The sequence below is a fragment of the Taudactylus pleione genome, unplaced genomic scaffold (genome assembly GCF_031769625.1).
Source record: "Taudactylus pleione unplaced genomic scaffold, aTauple2 ptg000114l, whole genome shotgun sequence".
Classification (NCBI taxonomy): domain Eukaryota; kingdom Metazoa; phylum Chordata; class Amphibia; order Anura; family Myobatrachidae; genus Taudactylus; species Taudactylus pleione.
The window spans coordinates 23,537,488-23,561,909 of record NW_028284516.1 but is presented as its reverse complement, the minus strand read 5'-3'; the positions used below and the strand labels follow the sequence as shown (position 1 = coordinate 23,561,909).

Here is a 24,422-nt window from a genome sequence, read left to right as displayed (position 1 = left end):
CATCGTGACCCGGAGTGCGCTGTTCAGCTGACCGGGTCCCAGTGCAGGATGGGAGATCAGCTGATCGGAGCTATGGAGGACATCACCCGAGCCCCGATCACCGGAGTTAAGTGTAATTAAGGGAGGGGTGTCGCGATCGCGGGAGCGGGGCTTAGCGGTGGCCGGTCAGCACATGCGCAGGCAATTGTCACTGTATTTTTTTAGAAAATACCGTGATAAGTGTGTGGAGGGGATTCGCAGGGACAGAGCTTTATCGCAAGCTCTGTCCCTGCAAGGGAGTTTTAGTAAAACCCTGTGATATTGGCAATGCGAATTCAGCCGGTAATATCACACTACAATCTGCATTCCCAAAGCGGATTGTAGTAAATAGAGCCCTTAATGTTTCTTTTTTTTTTTGTAGCGTGTTTTCTTATTGATCTGACAGTAACAGCTTTCTGCTGCTAGAGAATCAATATTCAATGCAGAGCATTTCTGAAATACAGTATACAGCCTCTATTAAAAGTTAATGTATTTATTTCCTTTAAACTCTTTGGTACATTCAAAAACTTCTTGACCATAGCAGTTTGGTGTTGAAAGGATAAAATTCTATCTTTGGTTAGAATGTTAAAATAAAATGGTAGCATGACTCAGTATTTGCACAATTAAAGGGAAGTAACCTTATTTCTATGTTTTATACAGGGGCATTAAGGGGGGAGTGGGCAGGGCCGCTGAGAGCGGGGGCAGCAAGTACTAATTACCCGGACTTGTCTGATGCCGCCCCCCACTCCCCCTCTTACCCGTGAGCAGCAGTCTCCTCTGCCTGTGCGGGGGTGGGGGTGAGGAGCAATCACTCGGATTACCCCCAACCCCCCCCCCCCCCACACACACACACACACATACACAGCACCCCCTCCCCTGTTCGGCACCCAGCTTTGCAGCTATGTAAATGCTTTTTGTTTTTTCTAAGTGGGCGTGGTTAGATTGATTACAAAGCAATTGCAGGCTGCACACGCAATGCACCATGCGTATGCACGCAGGAAGAGATTGAAAGTGCAGATGGATTGACCTGACCATTGCCAGGTATGCAGTCAGGAAGCCGATGGTTGAAATGCCGACCGCCGGCTTCCCGACCAAGAGGGGACTAATGATAGGCGTCGAAACCCTGACGCCTATCATTATCCCTACGCCGAAAGTAAACCGGGCCTTTGCCGCGGGGGGGGGGGGGAGGATTAGGTTATGGGCTCCCGAGGGGGACTTAGGGTTAGGCACCTCACCTGGGAGGGTTAGGCTAGGGGAAGGGGGGGTTGGGCACCCCCAGGGGGAGGGTAAGTTTAGGCTACGGGGACAGGGGAGGGTTAGGTTTAGGCACTTACGGGGGTGGTTAGGCACTAGAGGGGGAGGTTAGGGTTAGGCACCCCTAAGGGAGGTTTAGGGTTAGGTGGTGGAAAGGGTTAGCAATAGTGTATTTACTTGTCTGGATTTTCACTGCTGCCGGTCTTCCGGCATCGGGTCATTCATATCGATCCCCATTGCCAGACCCTTCTTTCCATGAAAAGGGCATTTCTGGTCAGCGACCATGCAAACACATGGAAAAGATCCATCTCGTGGGTGTGTAGCCACACTTCTGTACTTGTTGTGGTATGCAGCCGGAGATGGGATGCCCATTTCAGATGGATTTTGCAACAAGCATGGGGTAGGTATAAGTCCTGATACTTATAATGACGGCTATAGATAGAAAATAATTGACTGCCCAGCCTTCCACATGCAGATGTATGGATATGTACATACTTGTATTAGTATAAGGTAGTAAGCAGGCTGCAATAGCATACGGAAAAGAGGCCAAAGATGCATCCAAATCAGGCCCTATGTTCAGTGTATATCCGGTCTAAAGATCTACAGTAAAAAGGTAGAAAATGTCTTGATAGACACCAGATGTTAGACAGACAGTAGGTCGACAGGGGTAAAAGGTCGACATGTAAGAAGATCGACAGGAACAAATGGTCGATAGGGTCAAAAGGTCGACATGAAAATGGTTGACATGTGATTTTTGTTTAGTTTTTTTTTAGTGTTAGGCACTTACCAGAGGGTTAGGGTTAGGCACTTACCAGAGGGTTAGGGTTAGACACTTACCAGAGGGTTAGGGCTAGGCACTTATCGGAGAGTTAGGGTTAGGCACCAGGAGGTAGGGTTAGCGTTACGCACTTACCAGAGGGTTAGGGTTAGGCACTTACCGGATGGTTAGGGTTAGGCACTTACCCCAACGTTTAGGGTTAGGCACCAGGAGGTAGAGTTAGCGTTAGGCACCGGAGGGTTAGGCACTAGAAGGGATGGTTAGGGTCAGGCACCTACCCTGACTGTTAGGGTTAAGCACCAGGAGGGAGGGTTAGTGTTAGGCACCAAGGGGAGGGTTAGGGTTAGTGTGAAGATTAGGGTAGAAAAAAAAATGTCAACCATCTTCATGGCGACAATATGCATGTCAACCTTTTGACCCTGTCAACCATTTATACCTGTTGACCTTCTTACATGTCGACCTTTAGTATGTCGACCTATTGCCTGTCTAACATCTGGTGTCTATTTAGACATTGTCTACCTTTTCACCGGTCAGAAACACTATTATTAGTATGTCAGGGACCAAAGTATACTTGCAAATATAGCATTACAGAATGTTCTCTGACTTATTAAAGAATAAAACCTCATACAGGTTATATAGGTCTGGTTACAAAGAAAAAAACAAACAGTCCATTTCAATATGTGGCTAAAAAAAAGATTTAGCAAACCTCAGTATAGATGTTTCCCATAGCAACCAATCAGATTCTCAATATAATGTATCTAGTACCTTTTATAAATAACTACAAGCTGATTGGTTGCTATGGGAAACACCTCCATTTGTCCTCTTTAGAAGGTTTGATAAATCTAGAATCATGACACATTGGTGTATAATGAATTGTTATTATTATAATATCATACTTTAATTACAAAACATACTACACATACTAAGTACCTCTGTACATGGTGAGAATCATAATACAAATAAATAACTTACAATTACACCAGCTTTTGAAACCATAATCTGAACATAGCCCTGCCCAAATGATGTTACAATCCAAGAGCTAGGAAAACAGTAGATAAAAAAAACGTCAGAGGAATAACAACTGTAGCTACTGGAGGGGAAGGATTGTGTCTAACTACTGTATTGATGGGGACACACTGGCCGATATATCGTTCGTACAGCTGACAAAATATATATATTCCCGACCATCGGTCACTTTGTACACACAATAAACGTGAACAGTCTTGTTCACTGATATATGACATCTGCTGCTCTGCATGGTGGGTACACACGACCGAATTATATATTCGGCGCATGATACTGTACATTGAATATGAAGTCGCAAGTGGGCGGGCATATTCAAATGGACTCTGCTGGGCCAACACATCGAGAGGATGATTGGTAATTGTGTATGCACAAGATCGTTTATGCATAGACATTACCAGCAGTTGGATTGGTCATCCGCTTGTTTGGACAGCTGATCCGTTGGCCCAGTGTGTACCCCACATAAGATAGCAGCATTATAATCCACTTATAATAAAGCAAGCAGCCATTGGTGACTGCCATTTCTGTGCATTTACCGATGATGTGGACGGTTCAAGTGAGGAGAGACAGTCGCTGGTGAACCGATGAAAATAGAGCTTCAGTACTCATTGAAGGAATCTTAAAAAATCGTTGGCATTATACAATTATGGTACTTATGGTACTTCCTCATCTAAAAGTTCTGTAGAAGGCTTTTGTGCATGCTTGGTCACTATTGTGGTTATCTGCAATCTTAGAGCAGCTACTGTATGTGCCATATATATATATATATATATATATATATATATTTGTTTGGCACAAAGATCATTTACAGTCCTATTCATCATCATTATCATATATCATTATCCCCGTTCTAAACTTCTACAAGAAATTCAGTCGCTATCATGTGTTTGTATCATAACAAAACATTTCATATTATACTTTTGTTCTACTATTCTCAGACAGAAACTTTGATTCCATTTCTTGTCTCAGGTCCCAAAAGTTAATATATATTACATGCACAAACAAAGAAACCTGTATGATGATAGTACGTTAGCTGTGCAGTAGTCATCTCTAAGAAGAGATGCACTTTGAGCAATACTAAAACATGTTTTCCTTTCTCCAGAAACTAAAATGTCACAGCTTAAAAAGAAGAAGAAAGCTTTTCCTTTGGTGTGTGATCCTTTTTAAGTCTGCATTGAAAATTCACTGATGCTATTTAAATATTTCTGAGCTGAAAACCTGCCAAGATTTCAAGTGTTGACCTTCCAATCTCTCGTCCAGAACATCAAACATGTTGACAGATCTATATTATATAATCTGTCTTTTTATGTTTTATATACAATAGATATGAAGTATTCTGAACACATATACCGCATGTGTATACTGCATGTATGTCTTACGGCCAGTCAATCGCCCTGGAGAAAAAATATAATGTATGTGGGGTCATGTATAATTTAATGGGTAAAGGGCATAAACAATTGAATCTAAGTCTATTCAGCTTCAAAGTCATTTGGGACAATTATAGGGCACTCTGGGGAGCATTTACCATGGATTTATTGACAATTGTACATAATGCAAATGAGTTTAGTCTGTATTGTGCATACATTTGCCTGATGAAGGCGACCAGTTTGAAATTTGTATATCTTTCATTTTGCAAACTCAACTGGTGCTCGTGTTTTCTCACCTTGAGTGCAAGGACAAATAATATATATATATATATATGTGTTCTCTATCTTCCAATAAGCAAGTCCATATCACTGACATAACTGATTTTTTTTTCTTCTTATGTTTGTTTTCAAATAACCCATGGAAATAAGTGTATCAGATTTGGTAACTACTGTACCTTGGTTGCTGTGATTGGGTTTTTGTGGCCACAAACTCTGCACCTGATGTAACTTTATCTCCCGACATAATATTGTGATATCACTAGCACTTTAACATGACATACAGTTATCATATTTTACATTTAATTATACATTTCCAAGCTGTCAAATGTGATCTAGCAATAAGGTATTGAATTTCTATATACTATGGCACAAGCATGCTACTTTTATATGCCTTACTAAAATACTGTATATAAACGTAAAAAAATAAAAAGCGTTCACGCATCGGTCTGAATAAACACACACATTCCAAAACAAAACAAAAAAAAGTATTTATGATACTTACATTTATTATAATACACTGCGTGTTTTCAAAAATTAAAACGGTACCAATATTATTCTTCAGTAGTAAAAAAATTACCAAACCAAAGTCAAGATAACCCTCCTTTATTTATGTCATTATGCTGTCAATATATAATTCATTCAATCCACAAATGCTATATATTTCCAGTGCATCAGCAGACGTGTACACCCGATATGTTTGTGAACGACGTCGCTCACAGACATCTCAGGTCGGCCCTGCAGCACTGCTGATGTGTCTGAAAGATATATCGTTGCATCTGGCTGTGTGTACCGGCGACCTGCCGACCGCCCGTACACATGCTGCAGGGACCGCCGTCACTGATATCTTAACTGGGCGGGCAAATTTAAATGCCCGCCCACTTGTGATGTAAGCTTAGACAGATTGAGCGGCCGATTGTTTTGTATAACTTCGGCCGCTCTGATTGTTGAATCGGTCTGCTGGCTGATCCTTTGTTAAAGTGTGTACCCAGCATTAGACTGTCCATCTATTACATAAGCTGCATACACACACAACGATTGAGTTAATGAACGATTTTAGTAAACGATTTTCTACCTTGAAAAAATGAACTAAAATCGTTTACTAAAGTTGTTCATTTACTATGTTCATTTAAATGTAATGAACCATTTTTAAGAACTACAAACGATTTTTGCATATTAACTTGAAAATCGTTGAGTTGACAAGTCTGACTGAACTACAAACTACAAACGTGAACGCACATGAACAATGATCGTTCATCGTTTGACTCAGAAAGTGAACGATTTTTTCAAACGATTATCGTTAAACGATATAGTTTAACGATAATCGTTCAAAAAATCGTTGTGTGTGTATGCACCTATAGTATTATGGAAAACAGACAAATGAAGAAAGCCAGATGACTAGCTGAGATGGTCCCTAAACAGAAAGCTCCATGTATATTTTGGTGCTTGAAAGTCTAAACTCATTCAGTGGTATACAGCATATTAGGACATTTTCTTTATCTCAGGGAGCCACCAGAGACAGTGCAGGCACCAGATACAAGAGACTAGAGATACTTATGAACTTGCTACATTTCTGTAGTAAAGATTTTTTTATCGCCACATATCACAGTGATAGAAAATATTCTGTACACTTTTCACTTTGCCAGCCAGGCCTTTTCGGGGGCATGGGCTTCCAGTGACACAGATTCGTAAAAAAAATTGAAAAGAAATAAAAATATAAGTTTTTAATATAATTAGCAAATAAAAAAATGCTGTATTTTAAAAAGAAACCATTTTTTCCTGTCAGGATCATCATCATCCTGAGATATAGCGATAGGGGATAGCTGATGGTACTACCAACTCTCCTTGTTAATTTGGCTTCCTCATGCTGGCACTGGCTGAAGGAGGAGGTGAGAGGTCTTTCGCTTGCGACAGATTTAAGGCCTTTTTCCCTATGATTAAAAGTACCCAGAATCACTAACATTATGGGTAACATTTTCAGTACTGTTTTTGCACATTGGTAGACACTAGTCATTTTATTGTAAAATGACATTAAGGGCAGTATTCAATTGTTTTTGCGGTCCGGATCTCCCGTCTAAAGTGACAGGAGATCGCGGGGCACTATTCAATTGTTACTGCTTTTTGCGCTGATCATGCCCAAAGTGGTCGGTTGAGCCGCGTAAATCGGCTTCCCCTGACCAAAGTGCTGGGCGCGATCGCAAAAAGTGCAGTTTGGGCGCCCAAACTGGTCACTTTTCGCCCATTTCAGCTCGCACCCCCCTGGGGCTGCGAGCTGAAATGGAGCATTGGCAACTGATCGCACCCGACAGGAGCAACAATTGAATAGCTCCATCGGGCGCGAAGGGGGCTGGAAACCATTGAATTTCACCCTAAACTGCAGAATTCTAGATTTCATAACATTCTTGTTTAATAGCAATATAGTATCCTTATTCACTTATTTGTCATATGCCACTGGAGGCTGTACCATTATGGGTGTGTGGATGATATTTAATTTTATCTCTGCCTATGATTCTTCACGGAAACTCTCACCTACCTAATAGTATAGTGAGAAAAGACCTGCAGGTTGCATGTGTGTTTTGTTTACACTTAGGGGTTAAATTTACTAAAGTGAGAGTTTCTAGAAGTGAGTTTTAGAAGAGATGTTGCCCATAGCAACCAATCAGAGTCTACTTAACATTTGACTAGCACCTTCTAGAACACAGGTTCTCAAACTCGCTCCTCAGGGCCCCAAACAGTGCATATTTTCCAGGTCTCCTCACAGAGGGCTCTATGTATTAACATTATTTTTACTAAAATAAAGTGAAAAGGGGTGTTTTCACACCCTTTTCACATTATTTTAGTATCACCTATAGTTATTACAGGGCAGTTGGAGTAGAATTCGTAAAATTCTACACCAACCACTAAGTATCACTTATTTTTAGTAAAGCAGATCGCATTTCCCAGAATTGTAATGGGAAATGTGATCCGACCAAAGTTACTAAAAATAAATTGTAATAAAATACCGGGGAAAGCCCTGTGATAATAACGCCACCTGGAGGTGGCATTATCCAGGGTCTCCCCCGGTTACCGGGCTACTACTCTGCTCTAAAAGGCAGAGCAGACCCCGGAGCCGGCCCCAGTGATCAGCTGTGTGGTCTAAAAGGACCGCAAGCTGATCTCTGCTAAAAAAAAATGTACTTACCTGACTCCATGGGCCGGTGATCGGGGCTCTGGTGATGTTCTCCCTCTGGTCAGCTGGTCTCCCATGGTGCACTGGGGCCCGGTCATCAGGTGATCGGGTCCCAGGGCAGTGTGGGATATCAGCTGACCGGAGGCATGGAAGACATCACCGGAGCACCGATGACTGCAGGTAAGTGCTATTAAGGGAGGGGGGTTGCGGGGGGGGGGTCTTAGCGCTGGGTGGGTAGCAGCGGTGGACGGTCGGCGCACACGCGGGCACTTTGTCACGGTATTTTTTACGAAAATACCCTGACTAGTGTGCGGAGGGGATTCGCAGGGACAGAGCTTTATCGCAAGCTGTGTCCCTGCAAGGGATTTGTAGTAAATCCCTGTGATATTGCCTGAATTCGCAATGCGAATTCAGTCGTTAATATCACACTACAATCTGCATTACAAATGCGGATTGTAGTAAATAGAGCCCGGAATCACAAGTGAAATAATTATCTCCACCTGTGAATCTTTTAAAATGTGTCAGTGAGTAATGAATACACCTGTGCACCTGCGGGGTGACCTGGAAAACTTGACCTGTGTAGGGTCCTGAGGACCGAGTTTGAGAACCACTGTTCTAGAAGATAATAGCTAGAAGATGATTGGTTGCTATGGGCAACATCTTTTCCAAAACTCACTTCTAAAAACTCTCACTTTAGTAAATTTACCCCCTATAATTTATATTTTTCCTTTAACACTTCTGTACTTACAAACAAATCCTACATAGAGCAACCTGTATCCAGATGGAAGATCAACAATGTTTAGTTAGACAGTCAATAGGTCGACATCAGATGGTCGACAAGCAATATGTTAACATTGTCAAAAGGCCGACATGGGCAAAATGATGACTAACAAATGGTCAACAAGGTTAAAAGGACGTCAGGTTCAAATGATCAACACACAAATTGAACTTTTGATATTGTTGCGCTATTACCTGTCCACCATCTGGTGCCGACCTATTGAATGGGGGCAGACAGGGGATCGACGGCATGCGGGAGCCTTGCCTGCCTTTACGGGGGGGCGGGAGCTGCACCCGTTTATCGGGAGGCTCCCGCCCGAATCGGGAGGGTAGGCAACCCTGGCGTAATGTCTGGACTCTGGAGTGTGAGCCATTTTTTCTAACTAGATATAATTCTAACCTTGTTTTTTGTCTCTAAATACCTGAGCTCCAGCAATACCATACAGAGTAACATGCAGAATTTGCAATGGGATTTTCTGTATACAGGGTCGGACTGGCCCACAGGGGTACAGGGGAAATCCCCAGTGGCCCCCACTGCCTGTGGGCACCACCCCCTCTTCTAGGTTACCTGATACAGCAGGACCAAGGATGAACATTGGTGCTTGGTATGTTTCCATGGATATTACACAAAGATTCACCCTTCAGCCAATCAAAATTAGCGGTTAGGTTAACAGATCTTCCGGTTTCTTCTGTGAAAGAAACATTTCAAATATAGCATATTGCAAACTAAGAATGTAGCTGTAAAACAAAATAACAAGTAACCAACACTTATGTGATCTCACTAGTAAGAGCTTAGGGGCCGATTCAGCATTGCATGTAAGTATTAGCTAGGATGGAATGGCAAAGCTGCTTGTGTGTGGCTTTGCAATTCCATCCTGTGCTGAATCACTCCCATAGATAATAGAAACTTTTTTATTTTTTTTACGGTAGCATGTATTTAGACTTTACTAGTCCTAATGCAGTTCTGCTTCTCACTACTGCCCCCTTCATTTCACCACAACTTCCTATATATCACCACAGCCCCTTGCATCTTCCCTCAGGCACCTGTTTCTCACTCCTGCTTCTTACCAAAGCCCCCTCCCTGCATCACGCCACAGTCCTCAGCATCTCACCACAACCAGGGCCGGCCTGAGACTAAGTTATTTGGTAAGCAAATATATATTTTGGCGCCCCTTGGTGGACCACAACCACATAACATATATATATATATATATATATATATGTGTGTGTGTGTGTGTACACACATATCTACACATGCATATGTGTAGCCAAAGGAAGAGGTGAGCAGAGAGATGGGGGGACGGATCTGTGATACCCCTAGCCTGGGAGTATCATTCAGATATCATATTATAAATCCATAGGCATAGTGAGTCATATATATATATATATATTTATTTATTAAAAGGATGGAGGGTATTAATGCAGGGTGGGTGAGAGGAGGGAGGGTATTAATGCAGGGTGGGTGAGAGGAGGGAGGGTATTAATGCAGGGGGGGTGAGAGGAGGGAGGGTATTAATGCAGGGGGGGTGAGAGGGGGGAGGGTATTAATGCAGTGAAGGGTGAGAGGAGGGAGGGTATTAATGCAGGGTGGGTGAGAGGAGGAAGGGTATTAATGCAGGTGAGGATGAGAGGAGGGAGGGTATTAATGCAGGGTGGGTGAGAGGAGGGAGGGTATTAATGCAGGGGAGGGTGAGAGGAGAGAGGGTATTAATGCAGGGTGGGTGAGAGCAGGGAGGGTATTAATGCAGGGGGGGTGAGAGGAGGGAGGGTATTAATGCAGGGTGGGTGAGAGCAGGGAGGGTATTAATGCAGGGTGGGTGAGAGGGGGAGGGTATTAATGCAGGGTGGGTGAGAGGAGGGAGGGTATTAATGCAGGGTGGGTGAGAGGAGGGAGGGTATTAATGCAGGGAGGGTGAGAGGAGGGAGGGTATTAATGCAGGGGGGGTGAGAGGGGGGAGGGTATTAATGCAGTGGAGGGTGAGAGGAGGGAGGGTATTAATGCAAGGTGGGTGAGAGGAGGAAGGGTATTAATGCAGGGGAGGATGAGAGGAGGGAGGGTATTAATGCAGGGGAGGGTGAGAGGAGAGAGGGTATTAATGCAGGGTGGGTGAGAGCAGGGAGGGTATTAATGCAGGGTGGGTGAGAGGGGGAGGGTATTAATGCAGGGTGGGTGAGAGGAGGGAGGGTATTAATGCAGGGTGGGTGAGAGGAGGGAGGGTATTAATGCAGGGAGGGTGAGAGGAGGGAGGGTATTAATGCAGGGGGGGTGAGAGGGGGGAGGGTATTAATGCAGTGGAGGGTGAGAGGAGGGAGGGTATTAATGCAAGGTGGGTGAGAGGAGGAAGGGTATTAATGCAGGGGAGGATGAGAGGAGGGAGGGTATTAATGCAGGGGAGGGTGAGAGGAGAGAGGGTATTAATGCAGGGTGGGTGAGAGCAGGGAGGGTATTAATGCAGGGTGGGTAAGAGGGGGGAGGGTATTAATGCAGGGGAGGGTGAGAGGAGGGAGGGTATTAATGCAGGGAGGGTGAGAGAAGGGAGGGTATTAATGCAGGGGGGGTGAGAGGAGGGAGGGTATTAAAGCAGGGTGGGTGAGAGGAGGGAGGTTATTAATGCAGGGGGGGTGAGAGGAGGGAGGGTATTAATGCAGGGTGGGTGAGAGGAGGGAGGATATTAATGCAGGGGGGTGAGAGGAGGGAGGGTATTAATGCAGGGGAGGGTGAGAGGAGGGATTTTATTAATGCAGGGGGGGGTGAGAGGAGGGAGGGTATTAATGCAGGGTGGGTGAGAGGAGGGAGGGTTTTAATGCAGGGTGGGTGAGAGGAGGGAGGGTACTAATGCAGGGGAGGGTGAGAGGAGGGAGGGTATTAATGCAGGGGAGGGTGAGAGGAGGGATTTTATTAATTCAGGGGAGGGTATTAATGCAGGGTGGGTGAGAGGAGGGAGGGTATTAATGCAGGGGGGTGAGAGGAGGGAGGGTATTAATGCAGGGTGGGTGAGAGGAGGGAGGATATTAATGCAGGGGGGTGAGAGGAGGGAGGGTATTAATGCAGGGGAGGGTGAGAGGAGGGATTTTATTAATGCGGGGGAGGGTGAGAGGAGGGAGGGTATTAATGCAGGGAGGGTGAAAGGAGGGAGGGTATTAATGCAGGGGGGGTGAGAGGAGGGAGGGTATTAATGCAGGGAGGGTGAGAGGAGGGAGGGTATTAATGCAGGGGGGGGTGAGAGGAGGGAGGGTATTAAAGCAGAGTGGGTGAGAGGAGGGAGGTTATTAATGCAGGGGGGTGAGAGGAGGGAGGGTATTAATGCAGGGTGGGTGAGAGGAGGGAGGATATTAATGCAGGGGGGTGAGAGGAGGGAGGGTATTAATGCAGGGGAGGGTGAGAGGAGGGATTTTATTAATGCAGGGGAGGGTGAGAGGAGGGAGGGTATTAATGCAGGGTGGGTGAGAGGAGGGAGGGTTTTAATGCAGGGTGGGTGAGAGGAGGGAGGGTACTAATGCAGGGGAGGGTGAGAGGAGGGAGGGTATTAATGCAGGGGAGGGTGAGAGGAGGGATTTTATTAATGCAGGGGAGGGTATTAATGCAGGGTGGGTGAGAGGAGGGAGGGTATTATTGCAGGGGGGTGAGAGGAGGGAGGGTATTAAAGCAGGGTGGGTGAGAGGAGGGAGGGTATTAATGCAGGGGGGGTGAGAGGAGGGAGGGTATTAATGCAGGGTGGGTGAGAGGAGGGAGGATATTAATGCAGGGGGGTGAGAGGAGGGAGGGTATTAATGCAGGGGAGGGTGAGGAGGCATTTTATTAATGCAGGGGAGGGTGAGAGGAGGGAGGGTATTAATGCAGGGTGGGTGAGAGGAGGGAGGGTTTTAATGCAGGGTGGGTGAGAGGAGGGAGGGTACTAATGCAGGGGAGGGTGAGAGGAGGGAGGGTATTAATGCAGGGGAGGGTGAGAGGAGGGATTTTATTAATGCAGGGGAGGGTGAGAGGAGGGAGGGTATTAATGCAGGGTGGGTGAGAGGAGGGAGGGTTTTAATGCAGGGTGGGTGAGAGGAGGGTGGGTATTAATGCAGGGTGGGTGAGAGGGGGAAGGTATTAATGCAGGGGAGGGTGAGAGGAGGGAGGGTATTAATACATTGTGGGTGAGAGGAGGGAGGGTATTAATGCAGGGGGGGTGAGAGGAGGGAGGGTATTAATGCAGGGGGGGGTGAGAGGAGGGAGGGTATTAATGCAGGGGCGGTGAGAGGAGGGAGGGTATTAATGCAGGGGGGGTGAGAGGAGGGAGGGTATTAATGCAGGGGGGGTGAGAGACGGGAGGGTATTAATGCAGGGTGGGTGAGAGAAGGGAGGGTATTAATGCAGGGTGGGTGAGAGGAGGCAGGGTATTAATGCAGGGTGGGTGAGAGAAGGGAGGGTTTTAATGCAGGGTGGGTGAGAGATGGGTGACCATTAATGCAGGGTGGGAAAGAGGAGGGAGGATAAGGATAGTGACTAGTAAAAAGCTAGTGGCAGGGTAAGAAGTGAACAGGGATACATGATGGAAGGGCAGGAGAGCAATGCCGGATGCAGGGACAGAGGTGTATGTGGGCAGTGCAGTACTCACACAGGGAGAGATGCTGGCGTCCAGGCTGGCTCCTCCCGGGCACCACTGCTCTGTGTGCTCTGGGTGACAGTTGCTGGGCCCAGTGGTGTGGTACTGTGACCCTGCATGTTCTGTTCCTGCCTCTGCCGGTGATCCTCGATGTTCTCCCCCAGGTGCGGCCGTCACTTCCTTAGAACCAGTCCCTTGGCTTACATGGACTGACACTGGCAATTGGCGGACAGCAGCGTGTCAGGGCCAGCGGCAGCATTGTCTGCCTAATAGATGGCCCTGAGTAATCACCCCGGGCCTGTTCTGTTTGTGTTGTGCCGGGCTGGGGCATCCTCCAGGTGGCTCTGCCTCCCAGTACATGCCTCCGGGGGCCGAGCAGAGCCAAACCTCCTCTGAGTAGAGGAGTCCGTGTCCGGGACAGCCAGGGGGCCAAGTGAGTGACTCACACTGTCACTGTCTAAATCGCCAGGCAGCGGCATGTCGGCACCCTCCAGAGTGTGGCACCTTACCGAGCAGTGTACCCGGCGTAATGGTAGGGCCGGTTCTGACCACAACCCCCTGCTACTCACTCCTGTCCCCTGCATCTCACCAGTGTCACCACAACCTCCTCTGCTGCTGCCCTGCAGCTGGTTGGGGCCCGTCCACTGGGATGTGCTGGTAAGGGCAGGAGGATTATGGATGAGAGATTTGTATTGCAGATACTGTAAGCATTATCAGCAGCATGTCCCCAGGGCTGGGGCACCTGTGCATATTTCTTCAGCCTCCATACACACCCCCGCCCCAGCTGCCGAATATGGTGATAAGCAATGTTCTTTTTGCACAATATACCCTGTATTGCCTGGGCTTCCTGTTGAGCTTCCTCGTAGTGGTGCTCCTGTCCGAAAACAGGGCCTGATTCAGGGCCGGACGCTATTTGCGCTCGCTCGTTCAGAAAAAGGGGCCGGCTATTTAAATTGAGCGCTCGCTCTTTGCGGTCTGTTGATGCCTCTATGTCTGAGCGAGTGAACGAAACATGCGCTCGCTATTTTGTAAAGACGCCCCCTGGCCGCTCGCATCCTACGTCATCTCCGCTATTTATTAGATTAATCGAGTACAACGAAAGGCGTCTGAACTGCTCGCAGTGCTTGTGGTTGGATTTTCCTACCGCAATCATGCGAACAGTTCAGGCTAAGAATCAACCAAGTGACGTGGTCGATGACGCTGCTTTGTTAATTATGCACACCCTTAAAACGCCCATTTTGACCGTTTGGCACGCCTGCATTCGGATCTCCACTCCCCGTTTTCAAGCACCTTCCCCTGTTGCCACCCACAAACGCCTCATCCTGTCACTCAAATTAGCAGGCACTCGCTATTTTGCGAGTGCTCGATTTTCGACCGCACTGACTGGTTGGCGCATGCGCATTACGACCCATACGCATGCGCAGATGTGCGAACATCGCTCGGAGCGAACGAGCGGCCCCTAACGAGCGGCTCTGAATCAGGCCCACAGCGCTGACTTCCATGGGAGGTGCCTTTTGTTCACCGAGGGTGTGTGGCTGAGCAGGAACATCCCGCTGGAGAGGGAGGAGCACTTCACAGCGGAAGAGTGGTTGTCGGAGTCCGACTGCAGGTTCAGCCTAGCGATGAACATTGGAATCCGATGGTTACTAACCATCGATGTTTTGCTCCGATGGTAGTGTTTTTACCATTTGTTGGTGGCAGTCCCATGTTTGCCACCATCTACTGAAAATTATTTGATGGTGTTCCAATGGTTGTTTGTGTTTATCAAATATCTGATAGCTATGCCTCCCCTGGCTCCTTGGTTACTGTGACTGCATCAGGGCATCTTCATGGGTTCGTTGGAGGCTGTTTCTCACTCTCTGGGCCTGATTTAGACTTGGGAATAGAGTAAGAGCAATGCAAGGGGTGCAAATACATACTTTTTTTTGCATGTGGGGTAATTACTGGGGTAATGTACTGTAGCGTCCAAACGCTGGACAGCTTTATTTTTAAACTGGAATTAAAATTTCAGTTTGGACACACCCCTCCCAAATCTAAATTTCTCTGCACATTTTAATTTTAAGATGCACAGTATTACTTGCTCTTCTTACTCTGTTCCCAAATCTGAATCTGCCCCTCTGTCTGCATCAGATGTGATCCTGCTCTAGTCTCTGACTCTCTCCCCTCTCTAAGCTGCTGCTAAGCAACAGTGCTCATTGCTAGCCTCTGATTGGCTCTCACTTTGCTGTTTCAGCACTATGGGCAACTACTGCACTTCAACTTGGTGTAAGATTAGATTTTTTGTGTGACTGCTTCACTGCAATAGTCACTTCTCAGCTCCCTTTTGTCACAGATAAATGGTTCATACACCTAAACCTTCCTCGACCATTGCTGTATAGAATAGTGAAAACCTCAACAAAACACATTTATTTAATGGTTCAAGAGATTGAATAAGTATACCTAAGTATAACTTAGGTATACTTGTCCAGGTGCCCTCCAGAGTAAACCAAACTCCAAAATAATGCATGTAAGGCGGCACTCCAAGGACTCAAAGAACAAATACACAACAAGCTGTGTCATGTTCTGTGTTCAGCGTTTCAGTCTTGTGACTTTTATCAAGAACATTGAGTCCTTGGAGTGCCGCCTTGCATACATATATAAAAAAGAATCCAAGTAAGCCCACACTCACTGCAGCCAAACATCCACTTGGGGTGCAACCTCAATGAAACCAACAATTGCGTGCTGTCCACTTGTATAAAGAATCCAAATTTGGAGGGCACTCACCATCTCAGCAGAAAAAATGTCCTTTATTATTACATACCAGCAGCGTAACAGTAAAATATCTGTGTCTGCCATTTCGGTCCCATGTTAAGGCCCCCATACATCAGCAATCTATAAACCACAATTGAACAATTTGAAGATTTATTGCCCGATCTTAGGATTTCCCAATTGAGCAATCTGTACCCATACACTACAGATCTTTTTCAGTGATTTGCAGATCGATTGCAGCAAAAACAGATCTGGCAATCTTGAAAGGCCCATCATTTTGCTAGAAACGGTCTGCAAATCTGCTGATCATGGCCATACGCTAGCAATCTACAGCCCCAATCGATCTGTGAAATCCAACATGTTGGACAATCTGAATAAACAATTCCAATCACTTTTTGGTTGCAATCTGTGAAGCCCATACATTGCATATTTTTATACACAATCGATTGCAAATTGCACGATTGCTGCAATCCATCTCTGATGTATGGGGGCCTTTAGACCTTTAGGCCCCCATACATTAGAGATAGATTACAGCAATCGTGCAATTTGCAATCGATTGTGTATAAAAATCTGCAATGTATGGGCTTCACAGATCGCAGATTGCAACCAATAAGTGATTGGAATTGTTTAATCAGATTGTCCAACATGTTGGATTTCACAGATCGATTGGGGCTGTAGATTGCTAGTGTATGGACATGATCAGCAGATTTGCAGACCGTTTCTAGCAAAATGATGGGCCTTTCAGGATTGCCAGATCTGTGTTTGCTGTAATCGATCTGCAAATCACTGAAAAAGATCTGTAGTGTATGGGCGCAGATTGCTCGATTGGGAAATCCTAAGATCGGGCAATAAATCTTCAAATTGTTCAATTGTGGTTTTCAGATTGCTGATGTATGGGGGCCTTTTGTCAAGGTAGAGATAATCCACAAGACGCTCAAGCACGTGAGAGGTCTTCTTACCCTCATATAATGTTATATAATGTGTTCTGGGACTTTCCTCTCTTTTTATCCTAGTTCATATAGAATATAAATAACAAATCTGAGGCACAGATGTCTTGTCGTAAAAAAAACAATATTAGTTGTGTCTACCAAATATTATTTATACTTCTTCTGCGGAGGTGGGAGATGAAAGTGAAACATTTATTAACTGACAACCGGCAAGCTACTGACAGGTAAGAGATACCTACGTATAAAGAATCATCTAGGTCACATACCTTGCTTTCAATTTAATTGGAGTTTCTACATTTCATTATAAATTGTTAAAAAAAAAACCTACCATGTTCTCCTTGTAGAGACGTAGTGGAAAAGCTAAGAGGGAAGAAATGTGAGTTGGCTTCTAAGGGTAGAGGGGCATATGATGATTTGCAGTATTCATTGTGTACATTCAGATAAAATGGAATTTGAAGCAGACTTTCCACTAAGGCTGTCCTGTTAAAAGAGTGGTGGGATTGTGAGTTGTAGAATGTACTATATTTGCCTACTCCCCTGGATCGGCCAGGAGGCTCCCTATTCTTGTGTGGTGCTCCCGGATGCTTGTAAGTGTGGGCAAGTCTCCCAGAGGCCACCCGCTGACAGGCCGCAGCGTCGCGGTGGCCCTGCCCCAATGCCTGTAATCGTGGCATTATATAGTGTGGTGTGGGCCAAGATGACACGAACTGGCCATCAACCCCAGTGCCGTTCATTTGTCCACAACACCCCCCCCCCCTACAGAGCTGATTTGACTACCCCCTCCTGAAGGGGGCAGCCCAACGGTCAAGCAACTATGAAATGTACTTGAGAAATGATATCGAGAGGCTGATTGGTATCATGGGCAACTTCTCCACTTGTCCTTGTTTGTAGGTTTGATACATCTCCCCCTTATACAGAATTAAAACTTAATTTTTAGGTCTCTTCCCTATGGGGGTGTTATATACTGTAGCACAGAAAAATTAATTAAAAAGCACAACATGTTAGTTATTCTTGTTGTAATATCTCTTGCCCTGACAGTCACTACGAATCCATCAATCTCTACTTTGGAGACTTACTAGTCAGTCAGCTCTGGTTTTGCACTGATGCAAGATAGAGAAGCGTCACTCTCCTAGGCAATGTCTCACACAACAGAGCATACTGGACACATTAAGCATAAACATATCAGATATTATATTTATATTACTTAACTCAATATCACAGACTTTCATTTGTGTTATAGGTTATAAATATCAAGTTTCCTTGCTCTTACAAGTCAAACAGTTTACCGACTCATTCCATCAAGAACTCCCTAGTAATGCCTGCGGTCAACCCCTAATATAGCGTATTTGATATTTTATTCCAAGTGTGCCCCATAAAACACTTAATAATAAAAATAATAATATTCAAAAAAGATGCAATAAAAAACAAGCTATTTTAATAATTAAAAAACAGTAATAATAACCACAATAATAACAATGGTAGTAAGATGCTATTTCATAAGAAAACTCCAAGCATACATATTGAAACAAAGAACACATTTAACATGAAACAATGTTGCCATACATAGAATAATGTTGCCATACATAGAATAATCACAATTAAAAATAGCTTCTAAAAGCTCTCTGGTTATATGTTCTTAAATAGAACCAAATGTTTTTTGTTGTTAGTTTTGTACAGCCGCGTCCGGCTGTTTAGAAAGAATTAATGATCCAGATTGCTTTTTTTGTATGTTTGTCTCTCAATCAATTCTCATGAATGGTATAGTTAAAAACGTTAATATTCGGCCACCAAGTGTCTCATTCAATATATCTAAAGAAAACGGGGTCACACAGAGCTTGATTAGTCCACCGGAAAAAGCGCTCTGGTGTAAGAAGATGTGATTGTCCCTAATACGTTTCTTCCATTCAGGGTTTCTTCAGAGGGGTGTGGACTAATCAAGCTCCGTGTGACCCCCTGTTTTCTTCCTCTGAGTACTGCTGTTATAAAGGACTTCGGGTATAGAGCAAGTAACTGAATGGATTGACCTCTAGGAACAGAGGCACTGCTCAGACAATCCCGTTCCCCCGCCTAATGCATGTGCACGGATCCCCAGACAGCAACAGGGCGAGCAGCCAGACAAGTGAGTTCCATACACAGCGGCATCACTGCATCTACACGTTGGTTGTTCTACTGAGAGGAGCCACTAATTTGATATTAAAGAGCAGTGCTGCAGCAGCACATCTATAACAATATTTACTAAACAAGGAGGCACTATCACTGCACGTTTTTAATTGCACCATGCAAAAAGTGACTTTTTTTGAACATTGATACAAGGTGCAGTAATATATATGTATTAAGTGGCCCCTCTTACTATAGGGATTATGAAAACAGTGGGCCTATAACCATCAGTATACACGGATATATTGAATGAGACACTTCGTGGCCGGATATTAAAGTTTTTTTAACGATACCATTCATGAGAATTGATTGAGAGACAAACAAACAAACAAAACAAGAGATCTGGATCATTAATTCTTTCTAAACAGCCGGACGCGGCTGTACAAATCTAGCAACAAAAAACATTTGGTTCTATTTAAGAACATATAACCAGAGAGTTTTTAGTAGCTATTTTTAATTGTGATTATTCTATGTATGGCAACATAAAGAGAGGCACATTGTTTCGTGTTATATGTGTTTTTTGTTTCAATATGTATGCTTGGGATTTTCTTATGAAATAGCATCTTACTACCATTGTTATTATTGTGCTTATTATTATTGTTTTTTTTATTATTAAAATAGCTTGTTTTTTATTGCATCTTTTTTGATTATTATTATTTTTATTATGAAGTGTTTTATGGGGCACATGTGTTATCACTAAACCTATATTGAGCATTTTTTCTAAGTGCGGTTAATTTTCTCTTTTTCCATGTCATTGCCCTCCAAACACAATTACAGCATCTTAAAAATTTTCCAAAAAATATAGAATAGAGTTTTTCATTGGGTGATTATAGTTTATTATTCTGTTTAAAGCGCAGAGGCTATATATATTGATCAAGCACAGACAAGCCATAGTTAGGGGTCTGCAAAGGGAATGGTAATGTAATGCCGGCTGTCAGGATGCCTCCTGTCATGATACAGATAGCGGCATCCCGATGGATGGTATCCCTACATGGGTCGGGTAAGTATACTTCTCTCCCTAACCCTCCCTTCTTGTAGCCTAACCCTAACCCTCCCCACTCCGCACCCTAACACTCCCCGTTAGTGCCTAAACCTAAGTTTTCCCCCTTCGTGTCTAAACCTAACCCTTTGGGCGCCCCGGCTTACCTTGGTTTGGGCATGCCTCCTCCTGGATTCCGATGTCGGGATTAAAATAGGCGTCGGTATTTCGACACCTATCTTAAATCCCTTGTCAGGATTCCAGCATCGGGATTGAGACCGGCGGCCGCGACATAACTACATCCCCTGCAAAGTACTGTATATTTTCCATATGCCATTTTGTAAATGCAGAGTGTGTATTACTTACCATGTAGCAGTATCAACATATTGACAGTGTAAGCCACGTTTCATTCTCTGAAATCACTTGAATAATTTACTGCTAAATTTACATTTAATACAATGCAAGGTCATCGTAAGGTTAACTGATATATCCGTGATGTCTCCTCATAGAGACACCTAACTGTACCACCTTTGAAGCCTTATTGAACTTTCTCCACAGTAATTAATTCTAAGTACCTATAAGCGAATCTGTAGAAACAGTTGACAGTGCTGTAACCGAGACTTAATGCTCTGTAAAGCACTGTACAGCTTGCATTTTCTACTATATTTTTGCTTTAAATTTTAATGAGAATTTTGATAAGTTGTTAGAAAATTGCCTCAGGCATATTTTGAAAGTCTATTAATTTGCTTCTTTCATATGAAAGAAAGAGCATAAAAAGAGATTAAACTAGTGTATTATTGGAGCCTTAACTTGACTACCAAGAAGAATGGTGGGGTTTTTACTGGGTTGACATAGATTTCAAATGGAAGCTTCCCAGTGGGAAATTGGAAATAGATTTGAATCACTTCATTCCATTACTTTAGAGACACACACAGTAGCACCAAAACACAATTAAAGACAATTTGTTTTGTTTTATTTTGCCTTTTAGAAATCCTTCACTCTGGAAGATTATTTTACCGTATTTTTCAGTCCTCATGGATACACTCTAGATTAGATAAAACAGTAGGAACATATATTTTTAAAGCTGCTTTACTGATTATGCTCCTAAACTAAAGCAAAAAGTGGTAAATTAAGATTGGTGAAACTTTAAGTCACATAGGGGGAAATGTATCAAACCTTAGAGAGAGATAGAGCATCCAATAAGCTTCTGCCATTTTATAGACTGTGCTAGATAAATGATAGCTAGAAGTTGATTGGTTGCTCTGGGTAACTTATCCACTTTATCTCCTTCTAAGGTTTGATACATCTACCCCATGGTCTTGATTTTCAATGTAAAAATAATGTAAGCTGTAATGGTAGAGGGTAATAAAGTAAAATAATTGTGAAGTCCGCTCAGCTTACTTGGAGTTCCAAAGTCCAAAATATTTATTTGCACAATGAAATAGAGTACCGCCCCTTACAATGTGCATGTGCGGTTGGCGCCAACAAAAGGCTTCAATTCAGAATGCACTGACTTCCAACAGTCACTGCAGTACAGTTTATAAGTTCACATTCAAATAGTCCTTAGGCAATAAAATCATTGAGTACAGGCAGGGATCTGTGTATACTTGACGTTGGATAGATCAGTTCCTTCTCCTTTGTGTGTGCAGCCGGATCTTCATAAGACCAGAGGGCCCCGCCGATGACTATTCCATGCTGGATTTCCTTTGTCTTACAGTATCATGGATGAGGGGAAATATTTGAGTTTCAGGGGCAGCACATTACATTGCTCAACTACAAATAAAGGGATCTAGAACATTACATCAATAATATTACATTTATATTTAAGGCAGAGATACAGTATTTATCTATAAAACAGTACATATTAAATGCTGATTAAAATAATATTCAGTTATGTAAAATTAGAAATATACTTAAAGTATATTTAAAGTAAGAACTTTGTATTAATGATATTCCATAACCGCATGGTGTGATAATTTCTGCAGGGTCACCAAAGTTATCCTATTGGAATACAGAACAAGCCCAAGGAATGGTGCAATATTATACATCACAATAGCATACAATCAGATTTCATACAATCAGATTGACCGATTATTATTTGCAATTTATATAAGTAAATGCCTTCATCCAAGATATCTAGCTTTATCAAGGGTCACTTCTGACCCCAGAAACAAACATATTATGGGGTTTTTGCTTGTTTTTTCTCTTTTGTCATTCTGCAGCAAATTTCTCAAGAACAACAAGGGGTAAATTTACTAAGGTGAGAGTTTTTAGAAGTGGAGATGTTGCCCATAGCAACCAATCAGATTCTACTTAACATTTAACTAGCACCTTCTAGAAGATGAAAAGCTAGACTCTGATTGGTTGCTATGGGCAACATCTCCACTTCTAAAAACTCTCACCTTAGTAAATTTAACCCCAAGAGTCAATAAAACACTAAAAACATGGGGTCTCATTCAGACGCGGTCGCAAGCACCAATGTGCTCGCAACTGGGTCGATAGTTAGCCCTGCGCACGCGCAGCGGCCGCACTGCGCATGCGCAAGCCCCACAGCGAGAGAGAAACTCTCTCGCTCCAGAGCTCTCTACAAAATGGGGGTGGCTGTCGATGCTGATCGACAGCTCGCCCCGTTTTGTAGGCGGGCCGGGGGGTGGTTTCCAAAACGGAGGCGTTCCTTAAGGAACACCTACCGTTTTGTGGTCGGCCGCATTGACATCATCTGTGATGTCAGTGGGGAGCTTCCTGCTCGATCAGAGCAGGAAGCTCCATGGGACATGCGGTTGCCGAGATCCAACCTTAGGGTCTCTTTGCAAGCCCCGATGGTCGCGATGGTGTTCACCATCGCGACCATCAACCTGGTCTGTCGCTAAGCTGTGGGTGGTAACGCACAGCTTAACTAACAACCAGGAGGCCGCATTTCAAAAATGAAGCGGCCGCCCTCATTCAGAGAGAGCAATCGCTTCTTGTGACCACCTCTGAATGAGGGCCATAGTCTGGCAGAGGAACATCTAATATATCCTCCGATATTTACTTCAATGAATCAGTGCATTGGTTTTGATATTTTTTTGTTTTTGCTTAATGTATCAGTGAAAGTGTTTAGTAGTTTGCTACCACATTAGTCTACAGATTTCAACAGAATTCTTCAAAATGTAATACACATTAAAGATTTTTCACCTTTTAATCATTTGTACAGATATTACTTATTTTATTAATTACGCCGTGGAGGTGAAAGTTTGACAGCTGTGTTGTGACTGGGAGCTGATGCTGAGTTGAACTTATTCCAGCATAAAATATAGCATGGATCTGACACTTGCAAACGTGACTGTAGGGGCAGGGCAGGGAAAGTCTAGCATAGACCATAGGCCAGGTACAGTATGTGTGCGGATGTGAACAGATACAGGCTGACAAATAGATGAATATACGCATATCACAGTATCAATTGTGCAGAACGCCCAACCGTCCCAAATTTGGTGGGATAGTTCCGCTTTTCATTCGCTGTCCTGCCTTACCACACACAGGTCAGTGTCCCACAGGTCTCTGCTCTTTGTGATGCTGCATTTAAATAGCATAGAGAGCTTCTGAGGGCAGCCCAGCAGGTCAGAAAGCACTGGACCTACCCCCAGCATAATGTGTAACGGTAGCATGATGTGTAGCCACAGCTCCGATGTGACGTACAACAGGGGTGTGATGCATGGTGAAATCCCTTTTTTTGGCGCACGCTCAAAGTCTAGATCCTCCTACAAAATTATGTCTAGTGGATGTAAAGTTATTTCCTGAAATAGTGCCCCTGGGCTGATGCAGACAATCTAATACCTGGGTTCATCTAAATCCTATATAAACTCTTAATAATACCCCCTTTTCACATATGCCAAAAACACTGTTTTTTCGACCCCGGGGTCTTGGCTAGGTAGGAACAGAAACTAACTGGGTCAGAGTTCCGGGACCACGATACTGCTCCGGACCTGGGCTTTTCTCGGGAGCGACACCTGTAGTGTGAACTGGCGTGACCTGGGTTTTTAGACCCAGGTTGCTCAGAAAAGTCTCTGATTGGCTGTTTGGTAAACCTGGAGAAGACACCCATACCACATGACAGGGAGCAAACGGAGCAGAGTGGCAGCCGTAACCACAGCACCAGTACAGACGCTGAAGGAGACAGAGTGGCCAGACGCAGCAGCACCAGTGGGTAGATGCAAAAAAAAGCGCCCCCTATTTAATTGGCTCACCATATTCCTAGGCAGACCCCGGTTCAGGGTGAAAGTGTCCTATTCGGGAATTTCCTGGGTTTTTGGTGTAGTGTGTACTGGCAGGCTCTAGGACCGGCACATGCGCACAAACACCAGCTG

The 24,422-nt window shown here is 44.2% G+C and overlaps 1 protein-coding gene and 1 long non-coding RNA gene across 3 annotated transcripts in view; both read left to right on the top strand.

Moving 5' to 3' along the window:
• Window positions 1-5,101, top strand: part of LOC148525012 (uncharacterized) — a 29,017-nt gene extending 23,916 nt beyond the window's left edge. The window contains exon 3 of the long non-coding RNA XR_015878324.1: window positions 4,176-5,101. This is a non-coding gene — a long non-coding RNA (uncharacterized LOC148525012). The remainder of the gene's footprint in view (window positions 1-4,175) is intronic.
• Window positions 1-24,422, top strand: part of KCNB2 (potassium voltage-gated channel subfamily B member 2) — a 302,495-nt gene that overhangs the window by 81,058 nt on the left and 197,015 nt on the right. The window contains exon 1 of one of the 2 annotated variants that reach the window (XM_088471446.1): window positions 18,975-19,062. The exons of the other annotated variant lie outside the window; for it this stretch is intronic. Within the exon in view, the coding sequence (XP_088327572.1) occupies window positions 19,018-19,062 (45 nt within the window). The 5' untranslated portion in view covers window positions 18,975-19,017. Of the gene's footprint in view, window positions 1-18,974; window positions 19,063-24,422 lie in introns of those variants that run through there. 2 annotated transcript variants of the gene reach the window in all.